This window comes from Anomaloglossus baeobatrachus, chromosome 4 (genome assembly GCF_048569485.1).
Source record: "Anomaloglossus baeobatrachus isolate aAnoBae1 chromosome 4, aAnoBae1.hap1, whole genome shotgun sequence".
In the NCBI taxonomy this organism is placed as follows: Eukaryota; Metazoa; Chordata; class Amphibia; order Anura; family Aromobatidae; genus Anomaloglossus; species Anomaloglossus baeobatrachus.
The window spans coordinates 294515533-294541181 of record NC_134356.1 but is presented as its reverse complement, the minus strand read 5'-3'; the positions used below and the strand labels follow the sequence as shown (position 1 = coordinate 294541181).

Below are 25649 nucleotides of genomic sequence, written 5' to 3'. Positions count from 1 at the left end.
CTGGCAGCTCTACCTTGGCTGGTAATACAAAACAGAGGGCACCCCACATTGTTATTTTATTTAAAATGAAATAAATAATTTCAAACAAAAAATGTGGGGTCCCCCCAAATTGGATCACCAGCCAAGGTATAGTCGATAGCTGTGGTTGGGTATTCTCAGGCTAGGGATGTCCACGGTTATTGGACCCTCCCCAGCCAGAAAATAGCAGGCCAGAGCCGCCCCAGGACTGACGCATCCATTAGATGTGCCAATCTTCGTGCTTTGCCTCAGCTCTTTTAGTTGCCCTGGTGCAGTGGCAAATGGGGTAGTATATGGGGTTGATACCAGCTGTGAATTGCCAGCTGACATCAAGCCGTGGCATTAGAGATGGGTGGGCGTCTGAGATACCACCCACTATTATTCCAGTAGTTGAACAAAGAAAGATAAATTTTATTTGGACAAACCTCGACTACAGCCCTTGTTAACAAATTTATTACAATTTAAAAAAAAAAAATGTTCAATGTAATGCATAGTGATGTCCCACAACAATACCCAAAAGCGAACCTGAAACATATCAAAAGAGAATTGTTACAGAAATAAAGAAAAGAGACACCCTCATTCACCAATTTATTTCCTTGGCAAATCCCTAATCTGGATACGACGTAATCCAATAAGGGGGTCCAATGATGATACCATACTCACTGTCCCAGTCAATGTTGAATGGAACGTTCCCCATTGGTTGGAAGAACAGTCACTGTTCTGTTTTCTGCGCTGCTATGTGTTCCCAGCTCTGTCCCCCTGCACTGCTGCTCTGTGTCTCTCTGCCCTGTGTCCCTTCACTGCTCTATGTCCACCTGCTCTGAGTCGCGCTGCCTTGTGTCACGCTGCCCTGCCCTGTGTCACACTGCTCTGCCCTGTGTTTCGCTGCCCTGCCCTGTGTCGCGTTGCCCTGCCCTGTGTTGAACTGTTCTGCCCTATGTCATGCTGCTCTGTGTTGCTCTACTCTGTGGTGTGTCATTTTACCATGTGTCACTCTGCCCTGTGTTGCGTGGCCCTGCCCTGTGTCTCACTACCCTGCTCTGTGTTGCCCTCCTCCGCCCTGTGTCGCTCTGCTCTGCCCTGTGTCGCTCTGCTCTGCCCTGCCCAGTGTTACTCTGTTCTGTGTCGATCTGCTGTGTCTCTCTGCTCTGCCCCGTGTAACTTTGCTCTGCACTTTGTCACTCTCCTCAGCCCTGTTTCGCTCTACTCTGTTTTGTGTTGCTTTGTTCTGTGTCACTCTGCACTGTCCTGTGTCACTCTGCTCTGTGTCACTCTGTCCTGATCTGTGGCTCTGCTCTGCCCTGTGTCGCTCTGCTGTGTGTCACTCTGTCCTGATCTGTGGCTCTACTCTGCCCTGTGTCGCTTTGTCCTGTGTCACTCTGCCCTGTGTTTCTCTGTCCTGTGTTGCTCTGCCCTGTGTCGCTCTGCCCTGTGTCGCTCTGCTCTGCCCTGTGTCGCTCTGCTCTCCAATGGGTAGCTCTGCACTGTCCTGTGTTGCTCTGCCCTGCAATGTGTAGCTCTGCTCTGTCCTGTGTCGCTCTGCCCTGTCCTGTGTCGCTCTGTCCTGCAATGTGTAACTCTGCTCTGTCCTCTGTCAATCTGCTCTGCCCTGTGTCGCTCTGCTCTACCCTGTGTCGCTCTGCTCTTCCCTGTGTCGCTCTTCTCTGTCCTTTCTCACTATGCCCAGTATCATTCTGCCCTATCCTGTGTCGCTCTGCACGATGTCACTTTGCTTGGCTCCACGTCGCAGTGCTCGGCCTTCTGTTGTGCTGTTCCTAATCCCCCTGTGCTGCCAAACTGCACTGGATGGCTCGGCGGACTTCAATCCTGTCAGGCAGTGTGATCCGATATTCACCTGACTCCAGCCAAAGGAACCCTCCTCTCGGTAGACGCTAGAGTGTATGGGCTACTTCCAGGTATGACATCACTTCAACACGTCTCTATCACATGAGAAGGGCATGTTCTGAATGCAACCCAACGTTTCCAGCTAGCTGGTCACGCCTACTAACCTGGAAGGAGCCCATACATTCTAGGCTCATCCTTTTCCTCTATGGCGCAGGCCTACACCGCACACAGGTGCAGGATGGGTAAGCAAACCCTCCTCTTGATGCTGGGCTGTGACGTGTGGTGAAACCGCCCACAGCTCAGTCACTCAAGATGAGTGGCTGGTGGAGCTACTGATGTAACATCAACTTTCAGAGCCCGGACGTTGCCGTGACACCCAGGGTCATGTGATCAGCACTGAGCGGGGGAAATAGCGCCCATCAGTAGCACAACTGAAAACACAAGGTAATTAAAAAGAGAATTGAAATAGCAAGCTAAATTGATAGGAAAAGATAAAAAAATGAGTGACCCACCCCTTTAATATTAAATGTATTGCTTAATACTGAGAAGAATTAAGTGTGTAGACAGAAAAAAAGTCATACTTACTAATACCTGGTCACATTACTAATGCACTGCCGGATGCAGGGACCCCATGATGAAAGACTGGGGCTGCACAGAAGCAAAATACTTACGAACAGTAAGGTGGGGTATGGCTGCCCTGAATTACACATGTACATGGGTAAGGCTAGTATTAGGTGGGAAGTAGAGAATAACTGGAAACACCGCTATGGAGGTAGTCGTGCTTGAGGAGGCGACCATAGTCCTTTAATACTGTATGGAAAACATCAGCAATGAAGAAGAAAAAAGCAGTAAATCTTCCTGCAAATATATATTTAGTCCAGGATATGAGGAAGGTGGTGTATAGGTGAGGAGCCTTATGATATAAAGCCCCTCTCTTATGCTCCACCTTCCCCATGTCCGACTGTAATCAGCACACATGCCCTTAATAAAGAACATCTATTGGTAGAAATGTTGGCCATTAACTTTCCATTTGTGCGGGATCCAAATAAAATCTATATTAGCAGCAAGATTTACCGCTTTAGTGAATGGAGCCGGTCACACAGATACGTGTAGTGCACCATGCCAGATTACAGTCTGTTACATCCATACTATTCCATCAGGTGGACGGCCCAGCACTATATAAGTGAACCATACTGTAACGCCTGCCTGGATCCACAGACTCAGATGGGCTGTAAAGGGGAGGCTAGAGGGAAGCCACTCACCAAGCAGACCGCCAGAACCCTGAAACCCTTTAACCCCTATACAGGGATTTTGAACTACACAGGGCACTGGCGATCACTACCTGTGGAAGGCTGTAGTCCGATGAGAGTAGTAGTCAGGCAGGGTCAAACCAGGAATTGCGGAACAGGGACAGAATCGGCAGGCAATGACGTAGTCAGCAAACGTAGCAGAGGTCAAATCCAGATCGGGCAGCGTGGTACAAAACAGTAGACAGGAGGGTAGTCAGAAAACACGCAGAAGTCAACACACAGGAATCACCAAACAGAATAGGACGTAACAGGAGCCAGGAAAATCAGAACTATCTCTGGCAGTGGTCATGTGACAGGAGGGGGAATAAGAAGGGTGTGGTGTCTTCCTATTGGCTGTAGCTGAACGCTGGCAACTTCAGCTGGAAGACACATGCCACCCACAGTCAGCCAGCGGTACTGCAGATTTCAAGCTAACCCAGCCCAGTGGATTATCGGAGCCTGCGCCCACCGGTGCCGCTAGCATCGACTCTTCTCCCATCACCAGCAACATCCACGGCAGGAACACGGCGTCGCCTGGCGATCGCAGCAGAAGTCGCTGGAGTAGACTCCGGCGGTGACGTAACACATACAAGGAGAAACAGGATAATTCCCGTCACCAAGTCTATAGGGCCTGACTCCTTGTACCATGCTAGAGATGATGTGTGAGGGGCAGACAAGAGGAGGGAAGAGAGGAGATCTTGTGAGGACATGAGATTTCTGGTAGGTGGTAATGGGAGATTATATAGTTATCTACACAGAGAAAGCACGGACAACAATATATCATAACATCAATTTTAATGTTTGCAGTACTTGTGTAAGATATTACACGTTACGTGTTTCGCTGGAGGACAGTTGGCGTAATCTTCCTCCACAGCGGCTGCAATAGGATTTAGCATCCGCTATTTTCTGGTAACGTCCAATTCTGTAAAGAGAGAAGGAATATTGGTTATCAGACTAGAATGAATGTTGGTTAACACCATGGATTATATAAAAACTAACAAATTGAAAACCATTATATTAAGAACTGGTCGCAGTACAGAAAATATAATATGCAGCATCCTCAACCCTACAGCTGCTAGACGTCAGTCAATTCTGATATAAGTATAAAATCATTATACCATCAGGACCGCACTGACGTCTCTCCATAGTGATTGTCTCACAAGTCAAAAAATCTACTTACTTGTGATCACATAGGTTACATTGGTAGTAGTAGTTGTAGTGGATGGTGTAATTGTGACACCTTGTCACCTCTGGCAGTTCAGGGTGGATGTCATTTACCCTTTTTGCATAAGCCTGCCATAGTGGGCCATGGTTGTCAAACGCTTCCCCATCGATAATCCAACAAGCCGCGTGGCACATTTCATGTGCGACTGTGGATCGTAGTCGCTCTAAAATAAAAGAGATTATACATGATGAGAAAATCTAAGTACACCCTACTGGAATGCTTTACATATCAGGACATAATATAAAATATATGCTCCTTAAGAGGTCTTCAAAATAGGTAAAAACATCCTGAGATGAACAACCCATGGCAAGTCACACTATGTCATTATTTATTTACCAAAAAACTACTACAGAGGCAATGAGTGAAAAATTAAGTACACCCCACTAGCTTTTAGTTTAATCTTTAGCAGCAATAACTTGAAAAAGCAGCAAGGGTGTACTTAATTTTTCACACACTGTTTTTGCATTTCGGCCTACTTTTTGTTAATAAATAATGACACGATATTTGCTATCATGTTTTTTTTCTGAGATTGTATTTCCCTACTTTTCAGACTTTCTAAGGACCTGACTCGATTTTATTTTATACTGACATGTAAAACTATAGAATTCAAAGAGGGTGTACTCAGTTTTTCTTAGAACAGTATGTAGGAATTGTATATCAGATGTATTACATCCTAAGTAGCAGCTTCTGCCCTGTATACAGGGTCTTACGAAGCTGCAGGATGGAAGTGATGTGTCACCTACCGGCAGAATCCAGGACTCTATTGGACAGCAGAATTACTGACATACGCTGGTTATCCTTCATCCCTTGGAGGCATTCACCAGCTGTTGTCTTTAGGCTCTTGTTCCACATGAAAGCCATGTTCTTAGGGAGCTAAAAAAAGAAGAAACAAATTACATTAAGTTTGGAAATTCTTTCACCCCAATGTAACAAAGTACCCAACTCTCATGTGTGATTTACACTACTGGGCTCATTACATGGGGCGTGAGGTCTTCTGAAAAGTGAGAACATAAATAAACATAAACTGATTCCAAAATATCCAGATATCAAGCATTTGCCAAACTAAGTGAGTTTTACCTGAGATAATCAATAACTAAATTTCAGTCCAGTGACATTGGGTTAGGGGGCCCATGATTGTTTGTAGATGGAGATAATGGATAAGTCATATATCCCCCAGATATAAGTGATAACATACCTGATAACCGAAGACTGTGCTGTTGTAATGGAGGAATAACCGCTCCACCAGCTCTTCCCTTGTCACCTCGAAGTCGGTAACATATATGGAATTCGGAGATATAATATCCTCCAGGAAGCAGCCGGGGATGTTACACAGCGGTGTCCTGGAAAGAAAAGGAATCATCTATAAATCTACAGGGAACATTTCTTACTATATAGAGATAGATGTGTACAGAATAACTCACCTATGCTGTGCAGCATAGCTTTCCTCACCATCACATGGAAAATTATCTGTACAGAAATATGGAAGAGAGAAAATGATTTCTATACAGTTCACATCAGACATGTCATTGTGCAGGTCCATATTAGAGAGGGGTCTATAAATATGGAGCGTAGAGAGCTAATAAGACTATACATAAGGGATCAGATCAGAATATGTAACTTACCAGACCATCAGAGACCACAGGACCCTCCACTGGGACCAGGATATGAAATAATAATGGCATTCAACCACAACAGGGCCCATGAGTTTCCGCAGACGTTTACCCCACCTGTTCCTTCAGTAATCTATACTTAATAATGATGTATGTTCTCAGTACAACATCAGAAGTGAGCACGTCCTCAAAACCCCAGGTTGCCCAAAAAAAATCTGACATTGTGTTTTATTTTTATTTTTTGCAATTTCACCTCACTTGGAATTGTTTCCTATTTTTCAGTACATTATATGGTAACAAGAATGATATCATTGATAAGAACATCTCATCAGACTAAAAACAAGCATTGCTAAGGCAATGTGGGAGGAAATAGAGTATAAAGGTATCTCTCAAAGAAGGAGGGGAAAAACAAGTGTGGAAAAGCTAAAAACTGACCAAATAAAGACACGGACCTATTTATAATTTGCCTTTAATTGTTAGATTTATACACTGACCTGTGACCATACAGAAAACTCATTGTTACATTATAACCTGGATTGTATCTAGAGATGATCACTTACCATCACATGGGGGAATCCCTCCAATATTAGAATCCTCATCGTCACTGATGGTAATGACGGCATCGGAGCTGTGAAATAAAAGGAACAGAATATGAGCCAACATTAGTCACTAATCCCCATCAGACATCTGGTAATGGAGGAGATGTGAGTCTTACCAGGTGTTACTGTCCGGATCAGGTGTAGAAATCCGATCTGTGGGAGAAACAACATAAATCTCTTATTAGTATATTATTAATATATTATTATAAGTAATCTGTGTACCCCTGAGCCTTTAATGGATCATAGCACAGTACCTGGTATATCCAGAGTTGGGCCCGAATTGAAGCCAGTGTTGGTATCCTGGTCTGCAGACCTCGGTATTGGCTTCTTCCGTGGACGAGACTGAAAAAATGGGAAACGTGTCAAATAAAATCTATAAACATGAAGGTCTCCAATATATAATCTTATTCCATATTCCACTGCCTCACATTTATTCACCTATATGAATGTGGTTCCCATTGGCCTGTGCGAATTTTATGTACAGAGTATGACGGGTGTATAGGAAACTTGTTAGGATATGGATAGGGGCGGTGGTGACATTTATATGTTTTCATGCAATATTATAATATAACTCGTGCATGGAGATATCAGAAATATCAGGGTAGTCTTTACTCTGTAAACATGATCTAAACTATCCCCCAATATTCCCTCTCTGGAGCTATATTCTTGGCTCCACCATCTTTTTCTGGGATTTATATCCCACATGTATTCTAATTATTTAAAAATATAAAAGTTACGCTTACCTGATGGAAGTCAACCTCATCACAGCTGTCCTCGGTGTCAGAGAGAACAATAACACGCTTAAAGCGCTTATTTCTGGACATATTCACAAAACTGACTCAACACACAAAAACAAACTCAACACTAAAAACACTGAACACTAAACACACAAAAACAAACTCAACACTAAAAACACTGAACACTGAACACTAAACACACAAAAACAAACTCAACACTAAAAACACTGAACACTGAACACTAAACACACAAAAACAAACTCAACACTAAAAACACTGAACACTAAACACACAAAAACAAACTCAACACTAAAAACACTGAACACTAAACACAAAAACAAACTCAACACTAAAAACACTGAACAATAAACACAAAAACACACAAAAACAAACTCAACACTAAAAACACTGAACACAAAAAAACACACAAAAACAAACAACACTAAAAACACTGAACACAAAAAACACACTCAACACTAAAAACACTCAACACACGCAACACACAACACACAACACACTCAACACACTAAAAACACTAAAATCACTGAAAACACTCAAAACACTCCTCTCTCCTCAAACGCCTAAAACACCCTCAAAGGAACTTTGGATGGTGGAGTGTTCTATATCATCCAGCCATTGTGACATAATCGGAATGCTGCTATTGTTGGTTGTTTTTTTATTACAACTTTATTTAAATATAAAAAAATTAAACGTACAAAAATGGAAATCAGAGAAAGTAACAAGCGCTCTTATTCCCCCCTCCTGGCTATTTCCAATTATTCCTCCCGAAAAATTATTTAAACTAATATTAAGAAAAAAACATACAAAATAGATCCCATTGTTGTATAGGTGGCTGTTTATCCCTCTTCCCCAAATTTTAATCCTTTTCACTGATTAATAGTTGAATAATTAAAGTAAAAAAGCAGTGATGTAAGTGCTGCTCAGTGTGACAGACAGGCAGGTAATATCTGCACAAGAATTTACCAAAAGAATAAGGGCTACACGTTTTCCCATCAGACACACGTCTTCATTAAGCCAGGTATGTTACATCTGCCAATGTATGTAAAGCTCTGTGGAATTAATAGCGCTATATAAGTGAATAAATATTATATTATCATTACTATTATTATATAACATCCTCTGTTATTATGTATAGTGCCCTCCCTTTTACATAGTATCATCTTTTGTTATCTATAAAACTGCCCCTTATTACACAGCATCCTCCCTATTATGTATGGTGACAGCCTTTATTGTATAATATAATGTATATTATATATTTATTTTTATATATATATATATATATATATATAAAATATAGCACCGTCCCATTATTACATAGTATCATCTTTTGTTACATAAAAACTGTCCCTTTTTACACAGCATCCTCTATAGTTATATATGTATGGTGCCATCCCTTATTATATAATGTAATCTATATATATATATATATATATATATATATGTAATGTATATATAGTGCTATCCCTTTATTACATAGCATCATGTCTTGTTATATATAACACCATCACTTACGCAGAATATTATCTTTGTTATTTATTGCACCCTTTATTTATTACATAGCGTCCTTTCTTGTTAGATATAAAATAAAAGGACTGCTGATGTAACATTATTTGACTAGAAGACCATCTATCAGCCTCATCCAGTAAAACATTTTCTACCATGTTTCCATCATTTTAGTTTATATCTAACAAAAGAGGACACTATAAGTGTAGACAGAATGTAGTACATGAAAAAGATATACACATATTTGTCACTATAAAAGGAGAGGGGCCCAACACATTTTGTGCACAGGGTCCCAAACTGTCAGTGTCTGGCCCGCTGAAAATACAGATGTGTCCTTCCTTAGCTTTTGCTCTTGTCTTAACCCCTTCAGCCCCGGGGCACTTTCCATTTTTGCGTTTTTGTTTTTTGCTCCCCTTCTTCCGAGAGCCGTAACTTTTTTATTTTTCCGTCAATCTTGCCATATGAGGGCTTGTTTTTTGTGGGACAAGTTGTACTTTTAAATGAAACCATAAGTTTTACCATATGGTGTACTGGAAAGCAGCAAAAAAATTCCAAGTGTGGAAAAATTGCAAAAAAAGTGTGATGGCACAATAGTTTTTGGGATGTTTTATTCACGGTGTTCACTATATGGTAAACCTGATGTGTGGGTATGATGCCTGAGGTCGGTGCGAGTTTGTAGACACCAAACATGTATAGGTTTACTTGTATCTAAGGGGTTAAAAAAAAATTCACAAGTTTGTCCAATAAAAGTGGCGCGCGTTTTGCGCCATTTTCCAAAACACGTAGCGTTCTTATTTTTTTGGGATCTATGGCTCAGTGACGGCTTATTTTTTGCGTCTCGAGCTGATGTTTCTAATGGTAGCATTTTTGCGCAGATGCTACGTTTTGATCGCCTGTTATTGCATTTTGCGTAAAACTTGAGGCGACCAAAAAACGTAATTTTGGCGTTTGGAATTTTTTTGCCACTACGCCGTTTACCAATCAGATTAATTGATTTTATATTTTGATAGATCGGGCATTTCTGAACGCGGCGATACCAAATATGTGTATATTTATTTATTTTTTAACCCTTTAATTTTCAATGGGGGGAAAGGGGGGTGATTTGAACTTTTAGGTTTTTTGTTTTTTTTTTAATTTTTTAAAACTTTTTTTTACTTTTTTTATTTTATTTTATTAGTCACCCTAGGGGGCTATAGCGATCAGCAATCCGATTGCTGATCGCTATCTGCTGATCACAGCTATACCGCTGTAAACAGCAGAAATAGCCACTTTCTTTTTTCCTCTGTTCCGTGCCGAGGAAGAATGAAAGTGAAACTTCATAGCAGCAGGCGTCATCACATGACCCTGTGCTACGATGGCAACCACCGAACGTCACGTGATCACTCACGTGACGTCCGGAGGGGGCGGCGGTAAGTAAAAAACATGGCCGCGCGCATATAGATCTCGCTGCCAGACTTTGGCAGCGAGATCTAAGGGGTTAATGTTCCGGGTGGAATGCGATTCCACCCGGAACATGTAGGCACACATGTCAGCTGTTGAAAACAGCTGATATGTGTGCCGATCCACGCCGCCTGCCCGCGGCAGGGGGCGGGGCTTACCGGGACACGATCCATGACGGAAAGATCCGTCCATGGTCGTGAAGGGGTTAATATAACCAGACGTGTTACGTAAGATGATCGCCACTCACAAGATCTATGGTCCCCAAGTCCTTCTGCTCTGAATTGCGGCATGTCAAGGGTTTTGCTACCAAGTTGCCATATGTGTTGTATTTTTTAACCTATGAGGAAATGGCGACTCTAACAGACATCATTTATAATATTTTTATTTATAATATTTTTCACTTTTTAACCCTTAATCAGTGTCTGTGCTTAATACTGCAATTCATTTTCTTTGCTCTGCTGATCAAATAGGGTTCATTGATGGATAGGGCATCAATATATATTACTGGGAAAAGCTCTGTAATGTTCCAGGTAAATGTTGAAGAAATGTATTTTGGGACCATAAAGTGATATAATGTACCATATATTATTTGGAGTATTGTAATAAATAAATTATAGCAGATCATTCCAGAATCCTAACTATAAATAAAATAACTTACCCTTCAGCCTCCCATCGGCTTATGTCCTCTTCCACTTGTGATGGCGCACTCCAGTCTTCCCGATCTCCTCCGTTCTGTAACGCGAATCCTCTCGTATTCGTTTGATGCTTCTTTTTACTATTCAAAAATTTCTCAGGGTAACAGAAAACCTGCGCAACTGTTTCTATCCCTCCACACTGCTCAACATCACTCCTGAGATTAGGAGACAATAAGCATAGACATATACTGTACTTCTATAATAAGTAACACTGCTCAACATCACTCCTGAGATTAGGAGACACTAAGCATAGACATATACTGTACTTCTATAATAAGTATCACTGCTCAACATCACTCCTGAGATTAGGAGACAATAAGCATAGACATATACTGTACTTCTATAATAAGTAACACCGCTCACTATCACTCCTGAGATTAGGAGACAATAAGCATAGACATATACTGTACTTCTATGATAAGTAACACCACTCAACATCACTCCTGAGATTAGGAGACAATAAGCATAGACATATACTGTACTTCTATAATAAGTAACACCGCTCAACATCACTCCTGAGATTAGGAGACAATAAGCATAGATATATACTGTACTTCTATAATAAGTAACACTGCTCAATATCACTCCTGAGATTAGGAGACAATAAGCATAGACATATACTGTACTTCTATAATAAATAACACTGCTCAATATCACTCCTGAGATTAGGAGACAATAAGCATAGACATATACTGTACTTCTATAATAAGTAACACTGCTCAACATCACTCCTGAGATTAGGAGACAATAAGCATAGATATATACTGTACTTCTATAATAAATAACACTGCTCAATATCACTCCTGAGATTAGGAGACAATAAGCATAGACATATACTGTACTTCTATAGTAAGTAACACTGCTCAATATCACTCCTGAGATTAGGAGACAATAAGCATAGACATACACTGTACTTCTATAATAAGTAACACCGCTCAATATCACTCCTGAGATTAGGAGACAATAAGCATAGACATATACTGTACTTCTATAGTAAGTAACACCGCTCAATATCACTCCTGAGATTAGGAGACAATAAGCATAGATATATACTGTACTTCTATAATAAGTAACACTGCTCAATATCACTCCTGAGATTAGGAGACAATAAGCATAGACATATACTGTACTTCTATAGTAAGTAACACCGCTCAATATCACTCCTGAGATTAGGAGACAATAAGCATAGATATATACTGTACTTCTATAATAAGTAACACTGCTCAATATCACTCCTGAGATTAGGAGACAATAAGCATAGATATATACTGTACTTCTATAATAAGTAACACTGCTCAATATCACTCCTGAGATTAGGAGACAATAAGCATAGACATATACTGTACTTCTATAGTAAGTAACACTGCTCAATATCACTCCTGAGATTAGGAGACAATAAGCATAGACATACACTGTACTTCTATAATAAGTAACACCGCTCAATATCACTCCTGAGATTAGGAGACAATAAGCATAGACATATACTGTACTTCTATAATAAGTAACACCGCTCAACATCACTCCTGAGATTAGGAGACAATAAGCATAGATATATACTGTACTTCTATAATAAGTAACACTGCTCAATATCACTCCTGAGATTAGGAGACAATAAGCATAGACATATACTGTACTTCTATAATAAGTAACACTGCTCAATATCACTCCTGAGATTAGGAGACAATAAGCATAGATATATACTGTACTTCTATAGTAAGTAACACCGCTCAATATCACTCCTGAGATTAGGAGACAATAAGCATAGATATATACTGTACTTCTATAATAAGTAACACTGCTCAATATCACTCCTGAGATTAGGAGACAATAAGCATAGACATATACTGTACTTCTATAGTAAGTAACACCGCTCAATATCACTCCTGAGATTAGGAGACAATAAGCATAGATATATACTGTACTTCTATAATAAGTAACACTGCTCAATATCACTCCTGAGATTAGGAGACAATAAGCATAGATATATACTGTACTTCTATAATAAGTAACACTGCTCAATATCACTCCTGAGATTAGGAGACAATAAGCATAGACATACACTGTACTTCTATAATAAGTAACACCGCTCAATATCACTCCTGAGATTAGGAGACAATAAGCATAGACATATACTGTACTTCTATAATAAGTAACACCGCTCAACATCACTCCTGAGATTAGGAGACAATAAGCATAGATATATACTGTACTTCTATAATAAGTAACACTGCTCAATATCACTCCTGAGATTAGGAGACAATAAGCATAGACATATACTGTACTTCTATAATAAGTAACACTGCTCAATATCACTCCTGAGATTAGGAGACAATAAGCATAGATATATACTGTACTTCTATAATAAGTAACACTGCTCAATATCACTCCTGAGATTAGGAGACAATAAGCATAGACATATACTGTACTTCTATAGTAAGTAAAGCTGGGTTCACACTAAACGACAGCGACAACGACGTCGCTGTTACGTCACCATTTTCGGTGACGTAACAGCGACCTTGTAAGTCGCTGTTATGATCGCTGCTTAGCTGTCAAACACAGCAGAAGCAGCGATCATAAGGTCGCTGTGCTACATGTTCAGAGAGCAGGGAGCCGCGCTTAGCGCTGGCTCCTTGCTCTCCTGCAGCACACATCGGGTGAATTAACCCGATGTGTGCTGCAGCTACATGTCACAGTTCAGAGAGCAGGGAGCCGCGCTTAGCGCTGGCTCCTTGCTCTCCTGCAGCACACATCGGGTTAATTAACCCGATGTGTGCTGCAGGTACATGTCACAGTTCAGAGAGCAGGGAGCCGCGCGCACTGCTTAGCGCTGGCTCCTTGCTCTCCTTGCTACAGTATACATCGGGTTAATTACCCGATGCATACTGCAGCCACATGTCACAGTGCAGGAGCCGGCACTGGCAGCAAGGGCGGCGGAGGCTGGTAACCAGCGTAAACATCGGGTAACCAGGGAAAGGTCTTCCCTTGGTTACCCGATGTTTACGCTGGTTACAGCTTACCGCAGCTGCCAGTGCCGGCTCCTGATCGCTTCATTTCGTCGCTCTCTTGCTGTCACACACAGCGATGTGTGTGTCACAGCGGGAGAGTGACGACCAAAAAATGAAGCTGGACATTCAGCAACGACCGGCGACCTCACAGCAGGAGCCAGGTCGTTGCTGGATGTCACACACAGCGACAGCGACGGGACGTCGCTGCAACGTCACAGAAAATGGTGACGTAGCAGCGACGTCGTTGTCGTTGTCGCTGTGTGTGACACCAGCTTGACACCGCTCAATATCACTCCTGAGATTAGGAGACAATAAGCATAGATATATACTGTACTTCTATAATAAGTAACACTGCTCAATATCACTCCTGAGATTAGGAGACAATAAGCATAGATATATACTGTACTTCTATAATAAGTAACACTGCTCAATATCACTCCTGAGATTAGGAGACAATAAGCATAGACATATACTGTACTTCTATAATAAGTAACACTGCTCAATATCACTCCTGAGATTAGGAGACAATAAGCATAGACATATACTGTACTTCTATAAGTAACACCGCTCAATATCACTCCTGAGATTAGGAGACAATAAGCATAGACATATACTGTACTTCTATAATAAGTAACACCACTCAATATCACTCCTGAGATTAGGAGACACTAAGCAGAGACATATACTGTACTTCTATAATAAGTAACGCTGCTCAATATCACTCCTGAGATTAGGAGACAATAAGCATAGACATATACTGTACTTCTATAATAAGTAACGCTGCTCAATATAAGGAGATAAAAAAAAAATAAAAAACAGAAAAAAAGCCTTGCCCCTTCATGATCATAAGCCGGTATTGATTGCTGCTTTCTTGGCTACTTGCTGTCACAGGCAGCAGCCCACATGGGACTATTGTTGAGGGCCGAAACAATAGGCTGAGATATCTGCTCAATATTGTAATTATTTTATACTAAAGAAGTTGTCCAGTTCCAAAACTGATTTTTTTTTCTCATAAATCTTGCTAATATGTGCCTTTACAAACATCTATTATGGTATTCTAGCAATATTACCTTTTATCATCCTGTAGCAGCACATCCTCATTGCTGTCTCCAGCTCTGATGGGGTTAATCTCTCTCCTGAGTCTTACCCGTGGGACACTAAATTAAACCATGGTGTTTTGTGTGTATAAATCAGTAATGAAATCCCTTGACAAATGAGTCCATAGTCTTTCTGGAATGGGCAATGGAGCCAATTGACTGGCCGGCTGACTATGACATACTTTAACGAATGCACAAATTTCACAAGCAAGTACAAAATCCTTAACATCATGATGCAGGGAAGACCACCAAAAGAGTTAAGCAATAGCCTTGTGTGTAGCAGTGACCCATGGTGGCCACTCAACACAGAATAGTGGAATTCCATCAAAAGACTTAATCTCAGGTACACTGGAACAAATAACTTGGACCCGGGAGTAGTGGAAGGAGCTAATGACTAGGCATCACGGATCTCAGCTTCCAACTCCGAGGATACCATAGCAACTAGAATACCCTGAGGAAGAATGGAGGATGAAGGTTCTGGAGGAGATACAGAATCCAGACCATATGACAAAGCGTCAGCCCTCACGTTCTTAAACCTCGGTTAGAATGTGATAGAAAAATAAAATCTAGAAAAAAATGAAGATCTGGCCTGTCTTGGAGTCAATCATTTGGCTGATTCAATATAAGCTAAATTTGTTTAAAGGGAACCTGTCATCAGGAATTTGGCTTTCAACCTAAACGTTTCCCCCTCTGCAGCTCGTGGGCTGCATTCTAGGAAGGTTTTTGTACTTTTTGTGCCCCTTTTTAAACCAAAATAAACACTTTATAAACTTGTACCTTTCTGTTTGAAAATCTTGTTAATTTTCCATGGGGGCGGGCCGTGTGGCGTCCGTTGCTGTAGCTTACGCCGTCCCCCATGCTCCAAATCATGCCTCATAACGCCGCCCACTGCGCCGAGGTCCCGTGCACGCCGGGACACCTAGTGACGTGGTCGCAGGCACGAGAGTATGGGCGGCGCTGTGAATGCATCGCAAGTGCGCGCCCATACTCTCGTGTGCGCGCTCTCCCCCACTGCCTCCAGCGTTCTGCGCCGGCCCGACGTCACCTCCTTCCCATCGTACCCTGCAGCAGGAAATAGATGGGAGGAGCGGAGCACAGGAGAAGCAGAGGATCTGAGCGACGTACAGAGGGGAGAGCGCGCACACGAGAGTATGGGCGCGCACTTGCGATGCAATCACAGCACCGCCCATACTCTCGTGCCTGCGACCACGTCACTAGGTGTCCCGGCGTGCACGGGACCTCGGCGCAGTGGGCGGCGTTATGAGGCATGATTTGGAGCATGGGGGACGGCGTAAGCTACAGCAACGGACGCCACACGGCCCGCCCCCATGGAAAATTAACAAGATTTTCAAACAGAAAGGTACAAGTTTATAAAGTGTTTATTTTGGTTTAAAAAGGGGCACAAAAAGTACAAAAACCTTCCTAGAATGCAGCCCACGAGCTGCAGAGGGGGAAACGTTTAGGTTGAAAGCCAAATTCCTGATGACAGGTTCCCTTTAAGTCAGTACTGAGACTTGATGAACTGCTTCCTCCAAAAAATGTCTCCATTCTTCAAAAACTAATTTGACAACATTTAACTCACAATTCCTAACATCATAATTTCTTTCAGCAGGCAAGATTTTTTTTTGAGAAAAAGGCACATGGCAGCTATTAGGACCTTAAGACAATACCACATCTACCCCGATTTCAGAAGCATCCGTCTCCACAATGGACGGCTTCTGGACGTTGGGCTGAATAAGAACAGGAACGACATAAAACATTCTTACAAAATATTAAAGATCTGAATAAAACTCTGAATACATTTTCTATAGTATTTAGCAAACCCCAGAAAATGTTGCAACTCTTTCAGATTGTCAATATAAGATTCACAAGCCATAAAGAATAAATATCATCAGGAGCTATCTCAGTAGAGGTAGGCACCCCCAGAGATAATATTTGGTGGAATGCTCCAAAGATCAACAAAACAACAACATTGGTGGCAGGAGCAACTGAGAAAAACCAAATGAGAATAAATAAAATAATATATTTAGTGAAAATGAATTAAAAATGATACATACAATATATAGCCAGAGGTTAAAAATAAGGAGGATATACATATAATCCCCAGGTGGTGAAAATCCAAAAGGGAAAGAAAGGCCGTAACAATATACAGCTTACATTATCCGTGTCAAAGTGATTGACATAGCTTCAAATTGTAATGGGGTATCAAACTCTTACTAGGAAAAATCAATTATAACAGTTCATATATAACTGCAATATCAGGAAAGTGAGCAGCAAAAGAGCTACTTGTGAATATGAAAAATAATACATTAGTTCCATGATACCTACTAACAGCCTATAATAAAATGCATAGTGCACCACTCACCCATCTGGATGTACTCCACGCAACATGACGCATGTTTCGCTGAAATGCTTTCTCAAGGGGAAGAGCTTTCAGGTTGCTAGGTTGAACCCAATCAATTAAGGTGGGCTTTACATGCTGCGACATCGCTAGCAATTCCTAGCGATGTCGAGCGCAATAGCACCCGGCACTGTCATACATGCGATATCTGGTGCTTGCTGCTGTAGCGAACATTATCGCTATGGCAGCTTCACACGCATATACCTGGTCGGCGACGTCGCTTTGACCGCCGAACAATCCCTCCTTCAAGGACGTCACCGCAACGTCACTAAGCGGCCAGCCAATAGAAGCGGAGAGGCGGAGATGAGCGGGACATAACATCCCGCTTACCTCCTTCCTTCCGCATTGGCGGTGGACGCAGGTAAGGAGATGTTTGTCGTTCCTGCAGTTTCACACACAGCGATGTGTGGTGCTGCAGGAATGACAAACAACATCGTATCTGCAGCAGTAACGATATGGAAATGAACGACATGACACAGATCCATGATTTTTTTACGCTTTTGCGCTCGATCATCGTCACACCTAGGATTTACACATTGCGATGTCGCTACCGGCGCCGGATGTGCGTCACTAACGACGTGACCCCGACGATATATCGGTAGCGATGTTGCAACGTGTAAAGCCCGCCTAAGGCCTGTGCTTTCCCAGGATCAACCTTGAAATCCTGTAGCCAATACAATGAACCCTAGGAAAGATATTTCTTGTGCAGAAAAGTACATTTTTCAAACTTAGTGAACAAAGAATTTTCTCTAAGCCTTTGTAAAACAAAACAGCAATGTTCATAATGTGAATTCAGGTTATGCAAAAAAATTAGACTTTCATCCAGATAAATCACAATAAACCTTCCAATATAATCAGAAAAATAAGGAATTACACCTATCGGTAATTGGTAATTCAGTTTCCAGTAGTGCCTCAGGATAGCACCACAAGAGGTAATCACCCTTGACCCCATACAGTGACAGGATCACAGATAGGTTAAAAAGCCCCTCTCCACCTCCACCTTCCAGTGTTTTTTAAAGTACTTACAGAAGGATGGATAATGGTTTATAATGACAAATAGAAACTCATCTGCAAGATAAACCCTAAGGGGAGGGAAATAAGGGTGCTGTCCCGAGGGACTACTGGAAACTGAATTACCAATTACCATTAGGTGTAATTCCTATTTTCCAGGACGTCCGTCCTGACAGTACCATAGGAACGATACCCAATAAATAGCTCAGGGCGGGTACAGAAGCCCTAAAGGAGCCAAGTCCCGGGCAAGAACTAGGTTACACGTATTAATCAATCTGTAAAATCAGAAATATGGACAGTAGGATCAATTTGCAAGCATCTGAAACTATATAGCGCATCTTAAGGTTTCCCATCAAAGAATAACTTGCCTGGTTTTAGATCCATACAACACAAGGCAAGAAAAGAACTCACAGCTCCTAATAATGAAAGATAGCACTCCAAAAATAAAATATATACATTTTATTAGTAGTCATGAATAAAAACAACCCATACAAGGACAAACACATAGATATAAAAACAAATGTCCCCAAATCTATCCCCATAAAGTGCATATCATACAAAGATAAGTGTAAATACCAACAGTATTGGATGCAAATGTGAATACATCAAAACCATGCAAGTAAAGATATGGTGGAATCTATCTAAAGACAAACAACATATAATAAATGGCATTTAGGAAACCGCCCACAATCAACTGAAGAATCCCATTAAAGAGAAGCACTTTTAAAAAAGCAGTGATGGCATGGCAGATGTACGACACAGGGGCAGAGAGGGCACCATACAACCTGACCCAACGCATGTCACTAGGATAGCTTCATCAGGGGTAAAGGCATTTCTTTTTGTATGGGTTGTTTTTATTCATGACTACTAATAATATTTATATACCAGATATAGTGAGATACCCCAGTGTTGTATTATAACACTGGCAAGGAAAATCAGAGACTGTGTTAGATGAAACATTCTTATAAACACTGTAGCCATAGAAAAGATGTTAAGGTTCTCTAACAGCCCATCAAACGGAGGAGCAAATCCACGACCAGACAATAACGACGACTGTTGTAGACCAATAATAAACTTGTTTATGCTTAATAAACCAGGACAGTACTTTCATCCGCTCTCCTCGGCTCAAAGATGACTACCTCTGGTTACAAACCAGCTTACCGGCCTCAAAAGCCCAAAGGCTTCTATCCATAATTCCCCAGGCTTCGGATAAAGACAGACCCTCATTAAAAACTAATGGCATTACCAAGCTGGGTTCATCATCAGACCAGCTGAGAAGCAATGTTCATCATTCCTATGGTACTAGTACTAAGTCTGACTGCCATATGAGTACATAGACTTGAATGGGTGCGAGAGAAACAGGATTGCATTACATTCGCAGGCCTACACCGCACACAGGTGCAGGATGGGTAAGCAAACCCTCCTCTTGATGCTGGGCTGTGACGTGCGGTGAAACCGCCCACAGCTCAGTCACTCAAGATGAGTGGCTGGTGGAGCTACTGATGTAACATCAACTTTCAGAGCCCAGAAGTTGACGTGACACCCAGGGTCATGTGATCAGCACTGAGCGGGGGAAATAGCGCCGATCAGTAGCACAACTGAAAACACAAGGTAATTAAAAAGAGAATTGAAATAGCAAGCTAAATTGATAGGAAAAGATAAAAAAATGAGTGAACCACCCCTTTAATATTAAATTTATTGCTTAATACTGAGAAGAATTAAGTGTGTAGACAGAAAAAAAGTCATACTTACTAATACCTGGTCACATTACTAATGCACTGCCGGATGCAGGGACCCCATGATGAAAGACTGGGGCTGCACAGAAGCAAAATACTTACGAACAGTAAGGTATGGCTGCCCTGAATTACACATGTACATGGGTAAGGCTAGTATTAGGTGGGAAGTAGAGAATAACTGGAAACACCGCTATGGAGGTAGTCGTGCTTGAGGAGGCGACCATAGTCCTTTAATACTGTATGGAAAACATCAGCAATGAAGAAGAAAAAAAGCAGTAAATCTTCCTGCAAATATATATTTAGTCCAGGATATGAGGAAGGTGGTGTATAGGTGAGGAGCCTTATGATATAAAGCCCCTCTCTTATGCTCCACCTTCCCCATGTCCGACTGTAATCAGCACACATGCCCTTAATAAAGAACATCTATTGGTAGAAATGTTGGCCATTAACTTTCCATTTGTGCGGGATTCAAATAAAATATATATTAGCAGCAAGATTTACCGCTTTAGTGAATGGAGCCGGTCACACAGATACGTGTAGTGCACCATGCCAGATTACGGTCTGTTACATCCATACTATTCCATCAGGTGGACGGCCCAGCACTATATAAGTGAACCATACTGTAACGCCTGCCTGGATCCACAGACTCAGATGGGCTGTAAAGGGGAGGCTAGAGGGAAGCCACTCACCAAGCAGGACCGCCAGAACCCTGAAACCCTTTAACCCCTATACAGGGATTTGGAATTACACAGGGCACTGGAGATCACTACCTGTGGAAGGCTGCAGTCCGATGAGAGTAGTAGTCAGGCAGGGTCAAACCAGGAATTGCGGAACAGGGACAGAATCGGCAGGCAATGACGTAGTCAGCAAACGTAGCAGAGGTCAAATCCAGATCGGGCAGCGAGGTACAAAACAGTAGACAGGAGGGTAGTCAGAAAGCACGCAGAAGTCAACACACAGGAATCACCAAACAGAATAGGACGTAACAGGAGCCAGGAAAATCAGAACTATCTCTGGCAGCGGTCATGTGACAGGAGGGGGAATAAGAAGGGTGTGGTGTCTTCCTATTGGCTGTAGCTGAACGCTGGCAACTTCAGCTGGAAGACACATGCCACCCACAGTCAGCCAGCGGTACTGCAGATTTCAAGCTAACCCAGCCCAGTGGATTATCGGAGCCTGCGCCCACCGGTGCCGCTAGCATCGACTCCTCTCCCATCACCAGCAACATCCACGGCAGGAACACGGCATCGCCTGGCGATCGCAGCAGAAGTCGCTGGAACAGACTCCGGCGGTGACGTAACACATACAAGGAGAAACAGGATAATTCCCGTCACCAAGTCTATAGGGCCTGACTCCTTGTACCATGCTAGAGATGATGTGTGAGGGGCAGACAAGAGGAGGGAAGAGAGGAGATCTTGTGAGGACATGAGATTTCTGGTAGGTGGTAATGGGAGATTATATAGTTATCTACACAGAGAAAGCACGGACAACAATATATCATAACATCAATTTTAATGTTTGCAGTACTTGTGTAAGATATTACACGTTACGTGTTTCGCTGGAGGACAGTTGGCGTAATCTTCCTCCACAGCGGCTGCAATAGGATTTAGCATCCGCTATTTTCTGGTAACGTCCAATTCTGTAAAGAGAGAAGGAATATTGGTTATCAGACTAGAATGAATGTTGGTTAACACCATGGATTATATAAAAACTAACAAATTGAAAACCATTATATTAAGAACTGGTCGCAGTACAGAAAATATAATATGCAGCATCCTCAACCCTACAGCTGCTAGACGTCAGTCAATTCTGATATAAGTATAAAATCATTATACCATCAGGACCGCACTGACGTCTCTCCATAGTGATTGTCTCACAAGTCAAAAAATCTACTTACTTGTGATCACATAGGTTACATTGGTAGTAGTAGTTGTAGTGGATGGTGTAATTGTGACACCTTGTCACCTCTGGCAGTTCAGGGTGGATGTCATTTACCCTTTTTGCATAAGCCTGCCATAGTGGGCCATGGTTGTCAAACGCTTCCCCATCGATAATCCAACAAGCCGCGTGGCACATTTCATGTGCGACTGTGGATCGTAGTCGCTCTAAAATAAAAGAGATTATACATGATGAGAAAATCTAAGTACACCCTACTGGAATGCTTTACATATCAGGACATAATATAAAATATATGCTCCTTAAGAGGTCTTCAAAATAGGTAAAAACATCCTGAGATGAACAACCCATGGCAAGTCACACTATGTCATTATTTATTTACCAAAAAACTACTACAGAGGCAATGAGTGAAAAATTAAGTACACCCCACTAGCTTTTAGTTTAATCTTTAGCAGCAATAACTTGAAAAAGCAGCAAGGGTGTACTTAATTTTTCACACACTGTTTTTGCATTTCGGCCTACTTTTTGTTAATAAATAATGACACGATATTTGCTATCATGTTTTTTTTCTGAGATTGTATTTCCCTACTTTTCAGACTTTCTAAGGACCTGACTCGATTTTATTTTATACTGACATGTAAAACTATAGAATTCAAAGAGGGTGTACTCAGTTTTTCTTAGAACAGTATGTAGGAATTGTATATCAGATGTATTACATCCTAAGTAGCAGCTTCTGCCCTGTATACAGGGTCTTACGAAGCTGCAGGATGGAAGTGATGTGTCACCTACCGGCAGAATCCAGGACTCTATTGGACAGCAGAATTACTGACATACGCTGGTTATCCTTCATCCCTTGGAGGCATTCACCAGCTGTTGTCTTTAGGCTCTTGTTCCACATGAAAGCCATGTTCTTAGGGAGCTAAAAAAAGAAGAAACAAATTACATTAAGTTTGGAAATTCTTTCACCCCAATGTAGCAAAGTACCCAACTCTCATGTGTGATTTACACTACTGGGCTCATTACATGGGGCGTGAGGTCTTCTGAAAAGTGAGAACATAAATAAACATAAACTGATTCCAAAATATCCAGATATCAAGCATTTGCCAAACTAAGTGAGTTTTACCTGAGATAATCAATAACTAAATTTCAGTCCAGTGACATTGGGTTAGGGGGCCCATGATTGTTTGTAGATGGAGATAATGGATAAGTCATATATCCCCCAGATATAAGTGATAACATACCTGATAACCGAAGACTGTGCTGTTGTAATGGAGGAATAACCGCTCCGCCAGCTCTTCCCTTGTCACCTCGAAGTCGGTAACATATATGGAATTCGGAGATATAATATCCTCCAGGAAGCAGCCGGGGATGTTACACAGCGGTGTCCTGGAAAGAAAAGGAATCATCTATAAATCTACAGGGAACATTTCTTACTATATAGAGATAGATGTGTACAGAATAACTCACCTATGCTGTGCAGCATAGCTTTCCTCACCATCACATGGAAAATTATCTGTACAGAAATATGGAAGAGAGAAAATGATTTCTATACAGTTCACATCAGACATGTCATTGTGCAGGTCCATATTAGAGAGGGGTCTATAAATATGGAGCGTAGAGAGCTAATAAGACTATACATAAGGGATCAGATCAGAATATGTAACTTACCAGACCATCAGAGACCACAGGACCCTCCACTGGGACCAGGATATGAAATAATAATGGCATTCAACCACAACAGGGCCCATGAGTTTCCGCAGACGTTTACCCCACCTGTTCCTTCAGTAATCTATACTTAATAATGATGTATGTTCTCAGTACAACATCAGAAGTGAGCACGTCCTCAAAACCCCAGGTTGCCCAAAAAAAATCTGACATTGTGTTTTATTTTTATTTTTTGCAATTTCACCTCACTTGGAATTGTTTCCTATTTTTCAGTACATTATATGGTAACAAGAATGATATCATTGATAAGAACATCTCATCAGACTAAAAACAAGCACTGCTAAGGCAATGTGGGAGGAAATAGAGTATAAAGGTATCTCTCAAAGAAGGAGGGGAAAAACAAGTGTGGAAAAGCTAAAAACTGACCAAATAAAGACACGGACCTATTTATAATTTGCCTTTAATTGTTAGATTTATACACTGACCTGTGACCATACAGAAAACTCATTGTTACATTATAACCTGGATTGTATCTAGAGATGATCACTTACCATCACATGGGGGAATCCCTCCAATATTAGAATCCTCATCGTCACTGATGGTAATGACGGCATCGGAGCTGTGAAATAAAAGGAACAGAATATGAGCCAACATTAGTCACTAATCCCCATCAGACATCTGGTAATGGAGGAGATGTGAGTCTTACCAGGTGTTACTGTCCGGATCAGGTGTAGAAATCCGATCTGTGGGAGAAACAACATAAATCTCTTATTAGTATATTATTAATATATTATTATAAGTAATCTGTGTACCCCAGAGCCTTTAATGGATCATAGCACAGTACCTGGTATATCCAGAGTTGGGCCCGAATTGAAGCCAGTGTTGGTATCCTGGTCTGCAGACCTCGGTATTGGCTTCTTCCGTGGACGAGACTGAAAAAATGGGAAACGTGTCAAATAAAATCTATAAACATGAAGGTCTCCAATATATAATCTTATTCCATATTCCACTGCCTCACATTTATTCACCTATATGAATGTGGTTCCCATTGGCCTGTGCGAATTTTATGTACAGAGTATGACGGGTGTATAGGAAACTTGTTAGGATATGGATAGGGGCGGTGGTGACATTTATATGTTTTCATGCAATATTATAATATAACTCGTACATGGAGATATCAGAAATATCAGGGTAGTCTTTACTCTGTAAACATGATCTAAACTATCCCCCAATATTCCCTCTCTGGAGCTATATTCTTGGCTCCACCATCTTTTTCTGGGATTTATATCCCACATGTATTCTAATTATTTAAAAATATAAAAGTTACGCTTACCTGATGGAAGTCAACCTCATCACAGCTGTCCTCGGTGTCAGAGAGAACAATAACACGCTTAAAGCGCTTATTTCTGGACATATTCACAAAACTGACTCAACACACAAAAACAAACTCAACACTAAAAACACTGAACACTAAACACACAAAAACAAACTCAACACTAAAAACACTGAACACTGAACACTAAACACACAAAAACAAACTCAACACTAAAAACACTGAACACTAAACACACAAAAACAAACTCAACACTAAAAACACTGAACACTAAACACAAAAACAAACTCAACACTAAAAACACTGAACAATAAACACAAAAACACACAAAAACAAACTCAACACTAAAAACACTGAACACAAAAAAACACACAAAAACAAACAACACTAAAAACACTGAACACAAAAAACACACTCAACACTAAAAACACTCAACACACGCAACACACAACACACAACACACTCAACACACTAAAAACACTAAAATCACTGAAAACACTCAAAACACTCCTCTCTCCTCAAA

At 41.3% G+C, this 25649-nt stretch overlaps 2 protein-coding genes across 2 annotated transcripts; both read right to left on the bottom strand.

Annotated features, from left to right (window-relative positions):
* Nucleotides 1-496: 496 nt before the first annotated feature.
* Nucleotides 497-7901, bottom strand: LOC142302388 (germ cell nuclear acidic protein-like). Its single transcript, XM_075343442.1, has 10 exons — nucleotides 7330-7901; nucleotides 6841-6928; nucleotides 6703-6739; nucleotides 6548-6615; nucleotides 5799-5844; nucleotides 5573-5717; nucleotides 5121-5250; nucleotides 4333-4540; nucleotides 3986-4074; nucleotides 497-543 (listed from the first exon to the last, which is right to left on the bottom strand). The coding sequence occupies exons 1-10, from the start codon at nucleotides 7408-7410 to the stop codon at nucleotides 497-499; spliced, it is 939 nt and encodes a 312-aa protein (XP_075199557.1). The 5' UTR covers nucleotides 7411-7901.
* Nucleotides 7897-25649, bottom strand: LOC142302386 (uncharacterized). The gene is made up of 11 exons (XM_075343441.1): nucleotides 25127-25649; nucleotides 24638-24725; nucleotides 24500-24536; nucleotides 24345-24412; nucleotides 23596-23641; nucleotides 23370-23514; nucleotides 22918-23047; nucleotides 22130-22337; nucleotides 21776-21871; nucleotides 10946-11137; nucleotides 7897-8008 (listed from the first exon to the last, which is right to left on the bottom strand). The coding sequence occupies exons 1-11, from the start codon at nucleotides 25205-25207 to the stop codon at nucleotides 7897-7899; spliced, it is 1203 nt and encodes a 400-aa protein (XP_075199556.1). The 5' UTR covers nucleotides 25208-25649.